This window comes from Pipra filicauda, unplaced genomic scaffold, assembly GCF_003945595.2.
Source record: "Pipra filicauda isolate LSUMZ 115617 unplaced genomic scaffold, ASM394559v2 scaffold661_size620017_pilon, whole genome shotgun sequence".
NCBI lineage: Eukaryota > Metazoa > Chordata > Aves > Passeriformes > Pipridae > Pipra > Pipra filicauda.
Window position 1 is genome coordinate 222426 of NW_024104822.1, and position 19754 is coordinate 242179.

The following is a 19754-nucleotide window of genomic DNA, read 5'->3' on the forward strand; positions in this document are numbered from 1 at the left end:
ACGTTTCTCATTAGGGAAGAGAGAAAGATGCACAAGTGCCCTCATTGTGTTCTGGGGATGATTCAATGCAGACTTGGGAGACCTCTCCTTTCACCATTTCCCACTCGTTGTGGCCAGACAAAGGCTGGCGTCTAATTATATTTTCACAATCTGTGCGTATCTTTTAAGAGTCCTGTCAGAAACAAGTATGTCAACTTTGTTCAGCTTCACTTCGGAGAGCTTTTTAACCTTAGACAGCAGTTTCTAAACATCCCTTCACAGCCTTCTCCACAGCAGCCCCCATCTATTGTCTGGAGAGCTTCTTTTAAAGATAATAATAGGAATCCTTCTGTTTCCAAACGCCTTTTCCTCTCTCCCCAGCCTCCCTGCAGATCCAACCTGCCTCTCTGGACCAGAGCACACACTGTGCCCAGGCCCCCTGGCTTGCCATCCCTGAGCCATGCTGGTTCAGGGCATGCAGGGAGGCCCCGTGAATGGTCCCCCCTGAATTCAGGGGGAATGAAGCCCTGCTGGGGCAGACCCTGCTGTTGGGCTCTGGACTTGACAGTGCTACTGTGTGTGTGTCCGTGGAGGTGCCCAGCTTGCCCAGCACACAGCTCTTTGCTCCCTTGGCAAAGAGGTGGAAGTGCTGTCAAGAGAAGAAGTGCCATCGCTATCGGGACTGGGGGGGTATTTTGCTAACTTCTAGCAAGGAGACCTGAGTGAACTTCTGGGGGGAGGAGAGGAGAACAACAACCCTAATGCTTCAGTTTTTAGGTCTTACTCCCATGGTCCTTTCACAGGTGAGCCTTGCTTGCACCACCAAGGATGCTGGGGTCGCAAGAAGGTACATCTCTTCTGGTGGCTACGAGGGAAGGATTTCTCTTGGTGTGCTTGAGAAGTGCCCGCACAGCCTGGGCTGTGTCAGCCACAGACACGCACTAAGGAGTGACTGCACAGGCTCTGCACACTCTTCCTCCTTGGGGGGGAACAATCCCACTTGTCATTACTTGGCAATGAGTCAACTCCCCAAAACTGCAGTGGTGCTTTTCCACATTTTGACACTCCTGCCCTCCCTCCCTCCCTGTTGCCTCCAGTTCTCCTGTATCCTGTAAAGCCATTGGAAAGAACCCCCTGACTTCCTCATCAGCTGTCAGCACTGTAACGGATCGACTGTGTGCCATCATGTCCTTCAAGGAAAGCTATGAGTTTACTGTTAAAAATAAATATTTTACCAGCTAAACATAACTGGGCAAATAAAGGGACAGGCATATGCAAACTCACATCTTTCTTCTACCCTATCTAGTTTTTCATGTTCCTACACTTTCTTTTAAATTGTCCCTTTCCTTTTTAAAAGCTCATTTGTTCATTTTGTTGTAAATATCTTCTCCTTCTTAATTGGGTGCTGAGTCTAATAATCCTGCCTCGGCTTGTTAACTGTACAATAGCAGTCAGAGTTAATGACCCATTAGTGATTAATTCCTTAAACAGCATCTAATTGCTCACTGTAAAACCTTTTCTTAAAACTGGATTAAATCATCTAGATCCTTAACCACTTCTTTACTCTAACTTTGCTAAGGCTATTAGCATGGCCTTTACTGAGTGGTCTGTTTCTTCCTTTGCTTAAACTGTATTAGCAAGATAGTATTTTTAGTGTCTATACTTATTTGCAACATCTGACGTTCTAAGGAAGAATAATATTGATAAAAGACTGCCAGTGAATGAATAATTATGAGGAAAACACCATAATGCAACTTGGCCTCAATAGCACCACTTCTCAGCAGAAAGTGTACTCTGATCTCCCTTCCCATCCTTGTCGAAAATCTTGTCAGTATTCAAGAAAAGTAGCAAAGACACCAGACCTGTTTAAGCCAAGGAGAGTTTGGAGGTGTGATTCGGCTCAGTGGTTTCCCAGTGGAGCAGGACTGGCTCTCTGTCCAGGATGGCCCCTCAGTTGCTGCTGGATGGGTCAGAAGCTGTCATCCCCTCTGGAGCAGCAGGGCGGCTGTCGTGTGTGCTCCACTGCCACGACAGGTCACAGCCCCTGGGAGATGAAAAAAGACAGAGCTCAGCCACAGTTTGGATTTCTGTTACCAACTGCTGCAGTTGAGGGCAATACTGTTCCCTTCTGCTGAGGACATGTCAACGCAGGGAGTTGAAGGACCATGTTTCCATCTGCCCTGGCTACATCTGACAGGCATTTCAATTAAGAACATTTAGTTTCTTACTATTGAAAAATCTCAAGTATCTGTTCAAAGCTCCTGGCTACATATTTCCTCCATCTCCCGGGACATACTGTGAAGTCCAACAGGTATTAATTAATTCAAGGGGTTTCCCTTCAGCTACAGTGGTTTTGGGCTGGACGCTGAGGTTCTCTCTTCTGCGCAATCAGCGTCCTCCTGTGTCAGTGTTATAAACCTTGGGACTTTATCAACTCCCTTCAGTCACTTGTCAGCCACAGAGTACCCACCTATGAAATGTTATCACAGGAGAAAATAGTGGAATAAAACAAACAAAAGAGGGCAGAACGAGAAGCTGGTTACACCAGGACACTGGTCACTCTGACAACGTTACCAGTTTCTCTGGTAGAATCAATACTGTGTCTCCTCTCAGCATCTCTGTGTTCTGCCAAGGCATGATGTGAAAACTGGCTGACATTTGGCAGTCATCCCTCTGTCATATGACATTTCTGCCCCACTAAGATTGGGATTGCAGAGCCGGTCTCAGTGGAGCGGCTGAGGGACTGCAAACAGCAGCCGCGGCCCCGGGGCTCACCCGGCACCCGAGCGCACCGGGGCTGCCCTGTCCCGCGGCTCCCCTGTCCCGGGGCTGCCTTGGCCCGGGGCTGCCTTGGCCCGGGGCTCACGGCCGGCTCTCCCTTGTCCCGGGGCTCTCCCTTGTCCCGGGGCTCCCCTGTCCCGGGGCTCACGGCCGGCTCTCCCTTGTTCCGGGGCTCCCCTCACGGCCGGGGCTTCTCTGTCCCCGGGATTCACCGGGGCTCACCGGGACTCACCTATCTCCGGGGTTCACGGGAACTCCCCGCACGGCCGGGCTCCTTGGGGCTCACTGGCTTCCCCCGCGCTCCCCTCACGGCCGGAGCTCCCCTGTCCCCGCGCTCCCCTCACGGCCGGGGCTATCCTGTCCCCGCACTCCCCTCACGGCCGGAGCTCCCCTGTCCCCACACTTCTCTCACGGCCGGGGCTCCCGTGTCTCCGCACTCCCCTCCCGGCCGGAGCTGTCCTGTCCCCGCACTCCCCTCACGGTCGGGGCTCCCGTGTCCCCGCACTCCCCTTCCGGCCGGGGTTGTCCTGTCCCCGCACTCCCCTCACGGCCGGGGCTGTCCTGTCCCCGCACTCCCCTCACGGCCGGGGCTGTCCTGTCCTCACGGCCGGGGTTGTCCTGTCCCCGCACTCCCCTCACGGCCGGGTCTCCCCTCAGGCCGCGGCCGGACCCGTGCACGCGGAACGGGGGCTCCCGCGCCTGCCCCGTGGGCGGCGCGATGGCGCCGCCTGGCGGCCGCGGCGAGCGCTCGTGATGCGCAGCCGCCGGTGCCGGGCAGGGGGAGCGGCGGGAGCGCGGCGGGAAAGGCGCGAGGCTGAGGGAGGGAGGGCGCGAGGCTGAGGGGAGGGCGCGAGGCTGAGGGAGGGGAGGGCGCGAGGGGAGGGGAGGGCGCGAGGCTAGGGAGGCAGGGGGCGGAGGGGAGGGCAGGGGGGAGGGGACGGCGCGAGGCTGAGGGGAGGGCGCGAGGCTGAGGGAGGGGAGGGCGCGAGGGCTGAGGGAGGGGAGGGCGCGGGCTGAGGGGGCTGAGGGGAGGGCAGGGGGCTGAGGGGAGGGCGCGAGGCTGAGGGGAGGGCAGGGGGCTGAGGGGAGGGCGCGAGGCTGAGGGGAGGGCGCGAGGCTGAGGGGAGGGCAGGGGGCTGAGGGGAGGGCAGGGGGCTGAGGGGAAAGCGCGGGGCTGAGGGGCTGCCGAGGCAGAGGTGCTCCCGGCAGAGCTCCCTGAGGGGGTAAGCACAGCACGCTGGGCTTAGCCCATCTTTAGGAAGGCGGCGGCAGCGTCCCTTTATTGAAAAGGAGCGAGACCAGGGAGCAATTCAAGAAGGAGAAGAGCTTCGGTGGACAATGAATCATTCTCTTGTGCCTTTGTTACTAGCTGTGACACTGCCCCTTCCATTGATTAACTCAAATAAAAGCTTGAACTCAGCCTTTCTATCAGTACTATTTATTGCGAATGTTGAAATGGCGTGTAATTTTGAACTAAGATATGAACTGATTAGATAGGTAAGTCATGTAGTTAATTGGAAGACCCTTCCGTGACAATCATATGTGTGTGTGTGTATATATATATATCAAAGCCATTCAAGTGCGAAAATACAACCTTGAAAATGAAGTAGAGAGAGTTTAGTCATTGCTGAAACATACAAGAATATGTGTATTTAGGTATTTTACACAAAGGAATTCTTGTGTACAGAAAAGAGACCTTGTTGATTATCTGATACAATCAAGTGCTTGTGAAATATAGTCTCTTACAGCAAGTATTCAATTTCTTCGTGATTTAGAGACCTTCTTTCAGCTTGGAGTGCTCTCTTTCATATTCACAACTTGAAGCAGATAGTCCATCATCTAATAAAAAAAAAAGAGATATATTATTTATAGACCAGTCCTGCAAAGAGCAATTCACTAAGTTAATAAACCTAATATAAGTTAATAAGCCTAATATATAACTGCTCTGGGTATTCACATAACAAGCACATTCCTAATAATCTTTCCAAAACAGACCCCATTTGTCTTGGTTAGTGTAATAACCGACTGCCAAAGTACGAGGAAAGTCATTCTCCCAAATAATTCTGTCTGCCATCTCATTTATATACTGCCTCATCAGTGTTAAAAAGCCAAGTCATGGAAACAATTTAAAGTTTATTTTCCAACTTACTTTTACAGTTAGTCCAACTTGGAGGACAGATTTTCCTTCTGACCCGTAACTACATTAACTTAATTTATTCACAGAATAAAGAGCAGGCAAGGTATTAACTGAAAACAAGAGAACAATGCAGGTACACCATCCTAAGCCGACCTCCCAGAACTATTGTGCTCATCTCTTCCACTTTTTTGGCTATTTGTGTGTCGCAGCCATTATCCTTACTCGGGGTGAGTCCTTTAGTAAGAACGTTTTTGTTCCTAAGAAACGTACAGCCCACTGTGAGTGTCAGTGGTGACTGATGCACTGGATGATGTTGAGCTACTAAGCGAGGCCCTGAATTGAGTTACTGTATTTACTTCTGCAAACTTTAGCTCTGGAGATTCCTGATCTTAAACTTAAAATTCCAAATCAGCTGAATTCGAAAGTGTCCACGGAGCAAAGTTCTCACAGCACATTTCCTCCCGGCACTGCCGGCCTTTGCTGTGCGCAGCAGGTGGGAACGCGGGGTTGCACACCCGGAGACAGACTCCTCCTGGCTGGCACTTTGCGAGCGCAGCCTCGGGCCCTGGGAAATGCAGCCGCCAGCGGTGCCGTGCTCTGGGCCAGCTATTCCCTCAGCTGGCAGCAGGGTTCACGCTTGCCCTTCTCTTGCTCACGTTTCCACACCTCAGTCCAACAGGCCCCTGCGCTTCAGGGCAGAGGAACCTGCTGCAAATACGGTCTCTAGTTCCTCCTGGAACTACTTTCTGCTCCAAACTCGCACATAATGTGGCTGGAGAAGTATTTAATGCCAAGGACAAGCTTTTTGTATGCCCTGTGCCGTCATTCTCAGCTTACTGTCCGTGGTCATCCACCTCCAAGGCAGGCAGCCCCAGGCACCCATCCCTTCTGTGCGAGGACACCTTTGTCAGCTGTGCCAAAGTCAGACAGAGTTTGTACACCTGGAACCCCTCACACCCAGACAAATCCACAGAATCAAAACCCAAAGGTCATTCAAGCTCTTGCATCCCTGTGCTCATGTGTGACTGAATGTCACATGTATATCAGGATTCCACCTTTATAGACAAAGCCTCTTTATAAAAAAAATAACTTTTAAATTAAAAATAATAATTATTATTTAAATGGTTAGGAAACTATCACAGCCCTCAAAAAAGTAAAGCACATTCCTTCCAATCTTCATGTTCTTTTCATCTGGAAAGATTTCAGAAACACCTTAACTTTCAGGTGCTGGGTTTTTACTTCCTGAAGCCGAAGGTAAAGCAGTACATCGTTCCCTGTCTAGGCTGTGTATCATCAGGTATTTGTGTCCAACAGCAGGAAAGCTCAGCTACTACTGCTTTCATGATTATGTTTTACTTCAGGATGGAGACAAAGTAACAGGTGAATGATGGAAATTAAAGGTTCTATGGCCAGATGAGGTTCTGCAAGTTGTCCTATGTCTTAGTCACAGGAAAAACACGACCTTTTTTACTAATAATTTCAGAGATCTGGATGTTTAAGGCAATAATCTCATTATTCCACATACATGTTCAATGCCTGACCACAAAAATATTGATATTAATTTAGGGTCATAGTACACACATATGGATATGATTCAACTTACTGGAGGCAACTTCCAGCCTTCATAAGCATGATTTATTGCCAGATACTTTTAGAAGCCAAAATATTTCCCTCTTTACATAGAATAATGGAATTTGTTAATCTAATTTGATTACAAAGCTGCACACTGTGGAGCTGAAGATGGAATGATTTCCTTTTTAGACAGGATTAATCACAGTTACTATAAGCATTGCTGTCATAAAGCCATAGCCAGAAAGAAACCTATGCACAGCGTCCAAATCAGTGCTGAGAGACCTAAATCACGGTTTAATTTAATGGGTAAATTTTTACCCACATTCAAATAAAAGCCTAAGTATTCATGGATTTCACTGCACCAGGATTTCGGGAGAGAGACTGGGCCAAAGTTAACCCAGGAATATTAATCACATCATATTGCAGTAGAATATGAGAAGGAAAGAATCTTCACGTTAATATCTTCAAGAGGGCGTATTAATCTTTTTATTCTATTTCAGTGTCACCCAAAAGAATTCTGCAGCTTTATCATTATGTCTGTGCCTGAGGCATTAGAAAGAAAGGAGTCTTCTCGTAAATTCTGTGATTTACATTAGACCCCAACTACTTTCTGTAAAACTTCACTGTTATTCTTCACCATGTGTTTTATAGGATATTCCAAGAGAATAGGGGTAAATCTGTTCTACTGCCTTGTTGTCTTGTAAAATTGTGCTAATAAGAACATTAACTCGAGGGATGAGGAGGCGGGTCCCAGGCACATATTACAGCTCACCAGTAGCCACAGACTGATTTAGCAAGACCACAAATAACCTCAGTAGCAGCCAGCACCATCAGCTGGGGAAAGGCAAATGAGACAAGGACAAAGGTGGGAACAGAGGGAACTCTGCGGCCCGGTGGCTTTACCCACGGACTGGCCGTTCCCCCCCAAGCCAAGGAACAACATCCCGAGCGAGACAGCGGGATGGCAGCACCTCTGCCTTCCTCCTGCCCTCACATCTGTTCGTCACACCAGCTTGGCTTTGCTGGGTAACACGGGATGGCGCTGATGTGGTCACCTCAGCATGAAGAAAAGAACGGTTCAACCAAGCAGTTTGAAGGGAACCCAGACACTAAAATCTGTTTAATGCTTGTTGATTTCATGCCCAATAACAAATTAATTCATCCAAAATAAAATCTGCGAGTGGCAATCTGTAACCAAGAGCAAAGTCTTACTGTACTGAATGTCTAGTTCTGGACAGTCCTCAAGTTAGAGGAAGCTGATATGTTACTGTAAAACAAAAACTGAACACAGGGAGTGTCTTTGCAGGTGTTATCTTACTTACATCTTTCCAGCTGCTATTGTCATCTGTCTCCCAGGTGTTCCTGGTGTACCAGGGAAGCCCTCCTTTTAAAAAGTGAGCGCTTTTATTTTCGTTCCTTTCCAGCAGCCGTAGCAAATATTTTGAGATTTCTTCCCACTGCAGATAGTCTTCCAGCTGCTTGGCATTGTCAGGTAATGCTGAAAATGGTGTTTTGTTTTCTTCTTCAAAACCATAAGGAAAATCTCCAGTGCTCTTTTTTCCCATTAAATGTCCTGTAACAACAATGACAGTAGCACAAAATTAACCAAAACGGGTAAAGATTTGATTGTTCAAATATCGGCTGGACTTTGCTACTGATTGATGGAAGGGAAGGGCAGGAGCTAGAAGATGTCAAAATTGAAGCACTACTGGGACTGCAGATTTTATCACAGTGTCGCACACAATTAATTTCTTCTGTCTCTTGTGCTGCCTTGTCAGAGAAAACGTCGCCGAGAACGGGGCAGCGACAACCAAGCACTTTGCTCGGGGCTACGGAGACGCACTTGGTAATATTTGCTGGAATAAGAAGCGGACTGAGAAGCTGTAGGTTTTAGACTTACCCTACCTGGACACCGGACGCGGGAACTCTGCGTTCCAGCGCCTTCCCAGGAGCGAAACCGGACTTACCCACAGCCCAGTGGCTGCCGCGGGGGTAGATCTTGGTGAGCGCGGGGGTCCCGCCGGGCTGCAGGGGCGCCGCTCCGCCCTGCGCCGCCAGCAGCGCCAGCGCCAGCAGCGGGAGCGCCCCGGGCCGCCGCGGGCCGCCCCCCATCCTGCCCTGCCGCCGCCGGGGCCGCCGGGGGTGCTGTCGGGGGTGCTGTCGGGGGTGCTGTCGGTGCTGCTGCCGCCGGTGGTGCCGCCCGGCTGCGGCTCCGTCCGGGCGAGGCGCTGCCGCCGCCGCCGCCGCCGCCGCCCATTTATACGGAGCCGGGACGGGCGCGAGCGGAGCTCCCGCGCTGACGCCTCCTCACGGGGCCGCGGCAGCCCCGGCCCCCGCCCGCTCCCGGCCCCCGCCCGCTCCCCGCCCCGGCCGCTCCCGCGGGGGTGCGAGGCCGCGCTCGGAACACGGACACGGACCGCGAGTCGGTGCCCCCGCTCCGGCCGCCGGGGGTCGGGGGGCGGGCCCGGGGCACCTCGGGGCGGCGGGACGGTGCCGACGGCAGCGGGACCGTGTGCGGGGCGGCCACGGGGACCGCACCGGGGCCGGCGAGGGGACCCGGGGGCTGCGACGGGCGCGGGACAGCGGGCGAGGGACCGGGCCGGGGTCACCCTCCGCGCCGTGTGGGCCTCGGCTCGCCTGCACTTGGGGCAAAGTGTCTCACTGTCCAAACAGAAAATCTCGCGCCAAAAGTTTATTTTAGTTCCCAGTCTCGGGTGAATTTCCTGTCACGAGTGACAGTACCGTGGACACAGGCTTGCAAGACTTTCTGCTTTCCTCGGACAGGGACCTGTAAACTTTCCAGCACCCTGAAGCACCTGGAACTGGCCAACCTTGTAGTAGTTAATGGATGAAAAGGTTTCCATCCCGAAGAGGCAGTGCAGAGAAAGGATGGATGAGTCATGGAAGGAGACAGTATATCCCTGTAAGAGCCATAAAGTTGAACACTTAAATACACACTCGGCCTCAGGCACGTCAGTGGTTCCACTGGAGTGAAGGTGGGTGAGTAGTGATGGGATATCAAATCCTGATGTGCTGTTTGCCCCTCAGGAGAACAACAGGGACAGGATGGAGTCATGTGGAATGGGCGCAGTTTATGTGATGATTTTGCTCTCTGGAGAACTATGCCAGGAGCTGGGATACCCAGTGAACAGAGCTGCCTGTAAGGAACCTGCCAGATCCTCTGGCTAACCCCACATGGCTGGAGCTGAACTACACCCAACGGTAGCTCCCAGGGATGTGAATTAACATAATTTCCGGGCAAACTCTAGTACAATCCCTTTTGAAGTCAATTGTGTATCCTCTTGTATGAGCTAATTTGTTCCCTTGTTTAGTCACAGTTTATTGCATCTTCTTTTACTGATTAATGTGATTCATTCTTTTATTTTGGTTATTAATTATGCATTCCTGCTTAATTTACAGTAGTATTCTCATGCCTCAATCACGAGTTTTGCTGTGCAGTACAGCTACAGACATGTGCTCTGTGCTGAGTGACAGCTGATCAAATAAAATATTGCTGTCCATGGGAAGTTCTAATTGTTTGGTGCAATTCAAGGCAGGAAATCCAAAAATTCAGGAGACTGTCCATTTTCAGAAACCAAAACCAAACCCAAGCAAACATGAATTCTTACTCAGTTCCTTATTGCCCAGTAGTGCCAAGTCTCTTTTACTGCAAACACTACACAAACAAATAAACCTTCCTCACATGTTGTATATGTGCCTTCATACATTTCATGTGTTACAGGCTACGCCTTCACATTCATTCTCATTTTGCACTGCTTTGAGCTCCTTTCATTAGTAGAGGCTGTCAAGGCTCCATGGTTTGGACCCCTGTGATCATCAGGTTATCTGGGTGCTGGGCAGTCATGTCTGGACAGGCAGGACAGCAGGGATGTGCCCAAAGAACGTGCTTTCTCCTTGGACTGGGTACCTCTCCCTCAGCCCAGCTGGGGATCTAGCCCACTCTCTGATTCAGCATTTCTTTATTTACTTGTTCATAAGGATAAAAAAACATAATATGGATTTATTCTAATTATTATTTTTATTAATCTTTTCAGAAAAATAATAATTTGATACGATAGAGAAATAGTATTCTGGACACTGCAACAGAAAAGGATTCAGGTACAATAAAAGGATGTTATCAGCTGAGACCGATTCACTCATCTGAGACAATCTTTCTTAAAAAAGAAGCCTGATAACACAAATTTGTGTTTGAACATCAAGAAACAGCTCTCTCCATTTCGAAATACCTTTCTGCTTTTCATACATCCCACAGCAAAGCGCACTGTTGTGCTCCAAGGCAGGAAAACACTAATGGTGTTTAAATGCTATTACCACGACAGCACTTTAATTTGCTTCCTTTACATTTCAGACAACTTATCATTGTTCTATCAGCAAAGCAGATTCTATGGAAATGAAAAGGGCTAAAAGAAAAATGGTGTGCCTTTCATCGCCTCCTTTGTAGCGACGCTGGAGTCGGACACAGCCAGGATGTATGGACAGAACAAACACTGGTCTGAGCGTATCAGCCACGTAATAACAGGGCACAATCGCTGAGGAATACTCTGTAAATGTTGAAGATGCTGAATAGACTAATCTCCAGCCCTCCCAACCCGCACCCAGGGCAGGCGTTCTGCAAACACCCGGAAAATCAACTCACTGCAGCAACAGCTCCCTGAAGAACCGAAGACATTTTTCAGAAAAGAGCTCCACAGCTTTACAGAGGCTGAATAATATGAAATAATAAACATTTATTTAATAAGGCCCAGTGTAAGACAGTTGATACTGTTCGTGCTGCATTTTGGGAAGCCCTAGACGGCTGAAGCTGAACCAAAGGGGCTGCTCAGTGCATATTTAATGTGTGCCAGTGTGCTGCATCAGCCAGCCCAGTTTGGGTTGTACAGGTTCTGTGGTGGAGGGGTTCAATAACTGGAGAATTAAAATGGGAAGTGTTTATGGACATGCCTGTGGAGCAGAACAGCCTAGAGTGACCATCAGCCCCACTGCCTGACCCCCTCCAGGCTGACCAAAAGTTCCAGGGCATTGTCCAAAGGCCCCTGGAACACTGACCAGGGCATCAGCCTCCTCTGCAGGGAGCCTGTTCCAGTCTGACCACCCTCCCAGGAAGGAAATGCAACCTAAGGTGCAGTCTGACTGTGATGACACACTTCCAGGAAGACTGCATTAAGGATACCTACATTATTCTGACATGCCATTTACTATACTCAATTTTATTTCTACACAATTTGACACAAAAAAAGTAATTTTTATAATACAGTTGGACATGAAAACTGCTTAGTGGGATACAAAAGAAGTAATATTACTTGAAAAAATTCAGCAGTTGTCTGCTGAGCATGAGCTGTCACAACAGAAAAGGTGCCATTATTGTATAATAGAGTATTTTTGTAGAGATAAGGGATTACAGAAGAAACAAAACTCCAGAGGAAAAGAGCATCACGCTGTTCCTTATCAAAGCTACAAAAACAAAGCCAGGGAGGAAAACAAGTTCTGCTTTGTTGAAGGTACAACACTGACAATTGAAGAGAAGAGAAAAATATAGAATTTCACAAAACGACAGTTTCAGGTAGATTTTTAAATGAAAAATCAATTTTATTTTAATTTTATTTATTTAACACTACTCAGGTGTTACATGATAGGAGAGAATAACGTGTTCTCCAAACTGGCACAGGAGTTATGGTTTACCCTTCCTGCCAATACCCCTGGAGTGTACTACTGTGCTATTCATTCAGTACTTTACAAGTGCTATTAAAGCCCCATAAAACCTTTTGGTTGGGTTTGTTTAACACCTAGGAACACAAAAGGCATAATGGTCAACAGCCTGAATTCTAGAAACTTAGCAGTCCCTAAATAAGAGGCCTCTAGAAATCAGGCCATCAGGGTCTCTGTCCCTACTCCATGAAGAAGGTTTGAAATGCAGGGGAAGAGCTCCAAGTCCCCGTTGCTCAGTTCCCAATGGGAGAGAAAGCCCCTTCCTTGGCAGTTTTTGTCACCACATCTAGCCAACCTTCCTCAGACTGACCAAACCCCTGCCACTCACCACCTGTTCCCACCCAGATGCCACGTCCTCACAGGCACTGATAAATCCAGTGTGGGGGGTGGAGAAAAGAGGGCACTGACAGATTAAAAATAATCAAGGAAAAAGCCCCAAACAAAAAGGATGGAGAAAGTGGGTTCAGATGCAGGACCATTCAAGAGAAAATGACCGGGCACACCAGGGAGAGCCCGTGGCTGCTTTAGGACATGACAGTGTCTTCCAGCCCAGGGCCAGGCTGACTGAGAGCAGTGTCTGTTGAAGGCAGGAAATATGCCATTTCATCATTAACCAACAGCCAACAGCTTCACTCATTAGTCCTAGTTTATTTAGACAAGACAAAAGCTTGCACAGCTTTGTAACTGTTTACAGAAACGAAACCATCTGAAATATATATTAGTTTTTTTTTCCCCCTGTACATTCAGCTTTGTCCTTGGAAAGCTGCCTGATTTTAGGACTCCCGTTTCAGCAGTACATAGGCTCCCATCACTGCCAGGAGAGCATACTGCAAAAAACCAGAGAACACACACTCGTTACACTTGCTCTTCACAGAAGCTCCGAAAGCACAAACTGTTCAAAGGGTGCCCTCTCCAACACCACACCTCCCTCAGGAGCCCACAGGTACAGAGCTCTGGCCCTCCAAAACTGCACGAAGATTTTAAAGGGATCAAACTCATCACAAACAGGTGTCACAACTGCGTGCACTTAACGAACCAAACTCTTACAAATGACGTGTTTTCGGCCCAGCACAAATACCAAGTTCCAGTGGGTGACAGACAGGCTAAAGCACACATGGAAACACAGCTCACAGGACATCAGGGACCAAAGCACAGAAACAAATTTATTAACCAGGATGCTTAGAGGCAACATTCTTATTGTCTTTACTTGTTATTTTACCAATGCAAGTATTCGAAATGTCTGTATACATACCTTAAATTTTGGATAGTCATTCATGATTATAGTTACCATTCCAACATAGGGCAAAAACCTAGAATTGACAAAACATTGACAAAATGTGAAATGAGCCCTCAAATATTACATGGAAATGTTTCAGTGTTACTCAGCCTGCAACATTTCAGTGCAAGCCCATCATTTACACCTGGCACTAATGCATACCTGAACAGGAAATTAAATTCATTAGTTTTCCTTAGGTAAAACTTCAATCAAGTTATCTCTGAAAAATCTGAAGAAATTTTATCTCAAGTGAGGAAGGGGACAAAGTCCAAAGCTCAAACCTTGCATAAAATTCCTGTGGAATGCTGAAACAATTTCCCAGGAATTTCCAGCGATTACAAAGATAAGTTGGTTAATTTTGTATTTACAGAAGAACTATTTGTTAGATGTCCCTTTTTCCCCCCCAGATATTAATTTCCACTCCCACATCAGGGAGAGGACCACAGGAAGGAACGTTTCCAGTGTGGGGGTTTTTTTTAATTACAATTTTTTAAAAGAAATTAAAAAAATACCACATCAGATCTAGTTTGTATTACATTGGAACTGATTCAAGAAGTAAATTTTTTTTCTATTTGATTATAAAGTACATTTTAAATCACTTACCCTCTTGCTCTTCCAACAACATCTTTCTTCTCTAACCAGTTCTGACCTTCTTTGTACAAGCCTCTATCATCAACTTCATTATTATCACCTTTAGTCAGAAATTTGATGTTCCCATTTCCTCTAGAAGGCAATGAGGTGATAAACTAAATACCACTTAATTTAAAAACCTTAATTAACATCTACAAAGCACAATGAGGATGAAAAGTACTACAAGATTAGATAACAATGTTTGCTTTCAGTCCTGCTTATCGAACAAACACCATTAAACCATTAACATTACAGATTTTATTGACTATATCTATCAGGAGGTATTAACAAGAAATGGTTTTAAAACACTCCCAGATTGTCATTTGATGTAAGCAGTTACACACTGGATATGAAAGGGATGTTGTCCACCCAGGCACATAACCTGGTTTTGCTGAAGTACTAATATCAAGAAACAAGGAGTTTTCATGATGATAAATTAGGTAATAAATAGATAAAATAGGCAATTCTTGGATACACATATTTGTTTCAAAAAATAACTGAAGAACAGATGTTACTCAAGAAACAAACACCTTCAGTTCACTTCCTGGGGAGCAAATATGTCAGTGCTTGCCATCTCCAGCTTAGCTTTTCACTGGGCAGAACTAGAAGCAAAATTGCCTCTGTTGTGCTTCAGAAGGAACAGTTTATCATTGCAGGCATATGCAATAAAGGCAAACCCCAGAACTCACTCTGCTGCTTTCCAGCCTGAATTGTTGCTGGCAGTGTGACTAACAGACACAAGAAGAATAAGAATCTATTCTTGTATTCCAGTCAAATCTGGAAAACTTCAGTTAGCTAAGATTATATACTCATCAGGCTGCACCTCCAGTTCTGACTCTGAATCCTCACCTTCCTTCAGAGATTTGCTCTTAGAAGCAGCTGTTTCTCACAACCAAAACCCCACTCCTATAACTGCCAGTGCAGAAGTGGGCTCTGCTGCCATACACATTCCTGCTGCCAACAGTAACTCCTATGGCTTGTGCCACAGGGTTCCTCTGAATTTCCTTAGTTTCTCATAAACTGCTGTCAAACTTATACTGCAACTGAAAATCCCAGGGAAAGAAAGTATCTTTAGAAACAAGGAAAAGGACAAGTTGCATTACTTTTCGTGTACTTTGATTACTCTGTGAACTATTGGAATGTCTCTGCCTTCAACTTTAAAAACAACTATTTCACCAGCTCTGATTGGGTCATCGTGGAAATTCGTTAGGAACAGCAGGTCTCCCCTGTGAAAAGCTGGTTCCATGCTGCCACTACAAACAACAAGAAAGAAAGAGTTTCATGGTAAATGAAAGAAGAACCATGAAATCAAAGAATATTTAGTTCTTACAGATAAACTCACAATTTAAACTGCAATCTGTAGCTTCACCAATTCAGTAACACAGTCATGTAACACAACCCAAATCCCAGTAAGCAATCTGTAGTAGTTTATCCATCCAGTGAAGGAACCTGGACATTTCAAAGGTCTCACACAGTTACTGCTCCTACAAACCTCAGCTGAAACTGGGCCATGGTTACAGCAGGGGCCTTTGCTCAGGGGCCAAAACAGAGTTAGAAGACAGTAAGTGTTCGAGTACTTCTTTAAGTAGGTGGAATTTAAAATTCCAAATGTATCCAAGGGGAAAGGGGAAGAGGCAAAGGGCAGAACGATACCTGGACTTGAACCAGAAAGCCTGTACAGTGACTCACCTGAGCACCACGACAATGGGGCTCTCACTGCCCGTGACGACGATGAGCCCTTTCCAGATCATAAGGGCAGAAGACACTATCATAGCAAAATTTAGGACTTGGTAATACAGCTGTGCGAAACAAGAAAAGGATTTTTTAGTTACTGTATTGAAATTAGAAGAAGAACATAGAAACTCAGCGCACAGAGTCCAGGCACGTGGGCTTCACGGTAAAATCCTATTCCAGTGCGAGTCTCATGGCACAGATTGCCATGTCAGAATTCATCATACTGCAGCATAAACCCTGAATCCACCGTGTGCCTCAATCCTGGCTCATTCTACCCGGGAACTGCCCGACCCCATTTATCCCCGGCGTAAAATACGGAGCCAGAAATGCCAGACCGGCGTTCCCGCCTGCAAACCCCCGCTCGCGGCTGAGGTGCGTGCCCCGGGGCTGCCCGGCCCCGCCGGTACCTGCCGCTTGTTCATGCGCCGCAGGTCCCCGAACAGATCCATGTCGGGCCCCGGCGGCTCCCCGGCGGCTCTCCGGCGGCTCCCCGGCGGCTCCCCGGCGGCTCTCCCCGGCGGCTCCCTGACGGCTCCCCGGCGGACAGACCCGCGCCCCAGCCGCGGCGCCGCGCCGGGTCCCGCGCTGCTCCCCGGGATCTGTAGTCTTCTTCCCCTCCCGCCTCGCTGACGCTCAGCGGGTCTCCTACCGCGTGAACTACAACTCCCAGCATGCACCGCGGCGAGGGGCCCTGAGGGCGAGCCCTCTCGCCTGCTGCCCTTGGAGATGCCTGAGCAGCTGGCTGTCCCAAGGGGCTCCCGGTGGGCGCTTAGACCCCCCCCCGAATGGCGGGACGAGCCGCGCGCCCCCGCGGAGCGCCGGAACGGCGGCGCCGCCTCCCGGGGACAGCGCTTTGGGTCAGGCGTCTGCCGCGGGCACCCCTGGGGCCGCCGCGGCGTGTGCGTAGCTCATTGGCGGGACGGGGGCTGCGCCGGGCGGGCGGCAGGGGGCGCTGTGAGGGGACAGCGAGGTGTGAGGGGAGAGCCGCGTGAGGGCAGAGCGGGGTGTGAGGGCAGAGCGGGGTGTGAGGGCAGAGCGGGGTGTGAGGGGAGAGCCGCGTGAGGGCAGAGCGGGGTGTGAGGGCAGAGCAGTGTGAGGGGAGAGCGAGGTGTGAGGGGAGAGCGGGGTGTGAGGGGAGCGCAGTGTGAGGGCAGAGCAGTGTGAGGGGAGAGCGGGGTGTGAGGGGAGAGCAGTGTGAGGGGAGAGCGAGGTGTGAGGGGAGAGCGAGGTGTGAGGGGAGAGCGAGGTGTGAGGGGAGAGCGAGGTGTGAGGGGAGCGCAGTGTGAGGGCAGAGCAGTGTGAGGGGAGAGCGAGGTGTGAGGGGAGCGCAGTGTGAGGGGAGTGCAGTGTGAGGGCAGAGCAGTGTGAGGGGAGTGCAGTGTGAGGGGAGAGCGAGGTGTGAGGGGAGCGCAGTGTGAGGGGAGTGCAGTGTGAGGGCAGAGCAGTGTGAGGGGAGCGCAGTGTGAGGGCAGAGCAGTGTGAGGGGAGCGCAGTGTGAGTACAGAGCAGTGTGAGGGGAGCGGCCCCGGCGGACTGTGAGGGGACAGCGAGGTGTGAGGGTGGAGCGGCCCCGCCGTGGTTCCTTGCCAAGCCCTCCAGCCCGCAGTGGGAGCGGGCGCAGTACCCGCAGCGGGCCGTGCCTCGGAAGCCCGCAGGCTGGCACACCGCAGTCTCCTCCTCACCAGCTGTGAGCAGAGCCACCTCGTCTCAGCAGCCAGTGGTACCCTCAGTGTTTTTTCAAGGGCCGCTACAGAGATGAGCACAGAGGCCCAGAAAAGCCCCAGCTGTGAGTGGCAGCCTCTCAGTGCTCTCTGCCAGCCTGGCTGCCCTCAGGATGGGCCAGGACTGCTCCGAGTGGGGCTGGCAGGGTGTCAGGCCCCTCGGGCAGCGCAGAAAGACTTCACACCCATTTCCAGTTCGGCATCTGAATGATTGCATGAGTCTGGAGCAGCAACTACCACATGGGTACAGGTCCTTGCCCAGAGCCTGATTTCCTGTGAATTAAATGAACCAAACCCAATGAGGTTTTCACCAAGTTCAGAATTAGCCCCTGAAGACTGGGGATGACAATGGGAGAACAAAGAACACAAGGAAATGCTGCTAAGATCAGTGGAAGGAAACAGTTTGTGGAGGACTGGAAAGGTGTTTCTGTCATTTGCCAGAAACTGAGCGAGACTTTCTGTTGGCAAACCGTTGGACAAGAGGGACTAGGACTGACTAAGAGAGGCAGAAGTGGCATTGGATCACAGAGGAAGGTGTAATGTTCTCAGGAAAGGACAGAAATGGCACATGGATATTGGAAAGAAAGCTCCAAGGACACTAGCTAGTGTCGTGCTTCTTCAGTGATGTGTCAAGGCCTTTTGCAAAGTGTACAGAGGTGTCCATGGAAGAGAGAAAAGGAATGAGAAAGGTAACAGTTCAGTGAAGCTTTAGGGAAGGTCTAAATACCTGTGGGTTACCCTGATGAATAAACTGTTGTTTGTATCGGTGGTGTTGTTAGATGCACACTGTGATGATGATTTAAGATCCATGCCCACTTTGGAGCCTGTAAACCTTGCCAGTGCTTGGAAAATCCTGCTTTTCCATGGCTGGCTGCTCCCATAAACACATTTCCCATGTGTGTGATACCTATACAACTGGGAAGTAATGATCACAAACCTGCTAATTAAAGCATATGACACATAAGCTACCCACTGTCTAATTACATTTCTCTCCCAGAAAGCAAAAAAAGAGGCCAAATTCTCATTCACTGCAGAAATAGCTGTACCTGGAATACACCTAAAAACATTTGAACATACCAGTAATTTACACTAGGACTCAGACCAGTAACTCATAGTCAATCAGCAACAATCTGACAAAGACACCTTTGTTAAATTTACTTGCTATTGGAAGGAAATCTTCATGTTATTTCTTGTGGCTATAGCTGGACATTTCACCTACATTAATACAAAAAACCCCACAACAAACCAGCTTTTGTTCCAAAACACACTGTGTCACCCCCAAATTGCTACTGAAATAGATTTAACACTTACTCTGCATTTATGATGTGTTTACATTTCACAGTAAATATTTGGCACTTGTCTATTACCCGCTTCTCCCAAGCAAGCTTGTGTTTTGTGCAAGGTTATTTTGCAGTGGTTGCCGTGTTTGCAATAGCTCAGGTTGGCTGACATTGTCCTCTAATAAACTTTTTCAGACTTTTCCTGGTCCAACACGTGAGCTGGCAGCGCCGTGATGTGTGACCTTGCTGTGACACCCTCAGGTACTGCTCTGGCTGGGGCTGGGACACACAAATGGCTGTGAGAGGCAAACGATCTCGGAGTGTTATTTGTGGGCAGTGCTTTAATTTACAAAACGGGCAGGAAATGACTCTTGCCTATTGTGAAGTAGGAATGTATCAATTTTGGAGCTAAAAGACGAGCCACTCGGCAGGGAAAGGGCAGGACTGAGAGAAAGTAAATGACAACGACTGGGCGGTGTTAGAACGGTTCCTTCAGTCATTCCTGATGGAGAGAATTAAAAGTGGATGTTCAGGTGATAGAATCTAATTCTGTGACAAGTAGAGGGAAGAGGCAGAGCTGACATTTGGAGAATTTAGAGAGGCAAGAAGGCAGCTTTCTGTTGAGACCCAGTAGGATTGAAGCTGCTTATTTTTTTGTTCACAGAGGTGGGACATTCTTTTGTCCAAGGCACGAACCCACACTTAATTCTGAGACCACAGTATCTCTGCCTCTCAGTTGGATTGTGATTGGTGTTTGATAGCTCTGAAAACACTTGGACTCCCCCATTTTTCATGGGGAGGCAAGGGAAACATGTTAGGAAGCTGCTTTTCTTCCTTTTCCACAGGTGCTAGGAATCACCTACACTTCTGTTGGTGGCTTTGTTATTTTACCAGCTGCATGATTTAGATTATTAAAG

General features: G+C 48.8%; 3 protein-coding genes and 1 long non-coding RNA gene across 4 annotated transcripts in view; 2 read left to right on the top strand and 2 right to left on the bottom strand.

The window, feature by feature from the left end:
• Positions 1-4182: 4182 nt before the first annotated feature.
• Positions 4183-8653, bottom strand: LOC113999411 (gastrin releasing peptide). Its single transcript, XM_027742820.2, has 3 exons — positions 8437-8653; positions 7792-8042; positions 4183-4599 (listed from the first exon to the last, which is right to left on the bottom strand). Exons 1-3 carry the CDS (start codon positions 8579-8581, stop codon positions 4546-4548), a joined length of 450 nt encoding a protein of 149 aa, XP_027598621.1. The 5' UTR covers positions 8582-8653; the 3' UTR covers positions 4183-4545.
• Positions 8654-8830: 177 nt separating this feature from the next.
• Positions 8831-11228, top strand: LOC120324702. The gene is made up of 2 exons (XR_005566206.1): positions 8831-9465; positions 10525-11228. It is a non-coding gene; the product is annotated as an uncharacterized LOC120324702 (long non-coding RNA).
• An 823-nt stretch (positions 11229-12051) lies between these two features.
• Positions 12052-16341, bottom strand: SEC11C (SEC11 homolog C, signal peptidase complex subunit). The gene is made up of 6 exons (XM_027742818.2): positions 16244-16341; positions 15792-15901; positions 15206-15355; positions 14076-14195; positions 13449-13506; positions 12052-13023 (listed from the first exon to the last, which is right to left on the bottom strand). Exons 1-6 carry the CDS (start codon positions 16283-16285, stop codon positions 12970-12972), a joined length of 534 nt encoding a protein of 177 aa, XP_027598619.1. The 5' UTR covers positions 16286-16341; the 3' UTR covers positions 12052-12969.
• A 1079-nt stretch (positions 16342-17420) lies between these two features.
• ALPK2 (alpha kinase 2) overlaps positions 17421-19754 on the top strand; it is a 98938-nt gene continuing 96604 nt past the window's right edge. The window contains exons 1-2 of the mRNA XM_039388530.1: positions 17421-18246; positions 19033-19098. The gene's annotated coding sequence lies outside the window, so the exon portion shown is untranslated. The remainder of the gene's footprint in view (positions 18247-19032; positions 19099-19754) is intronic.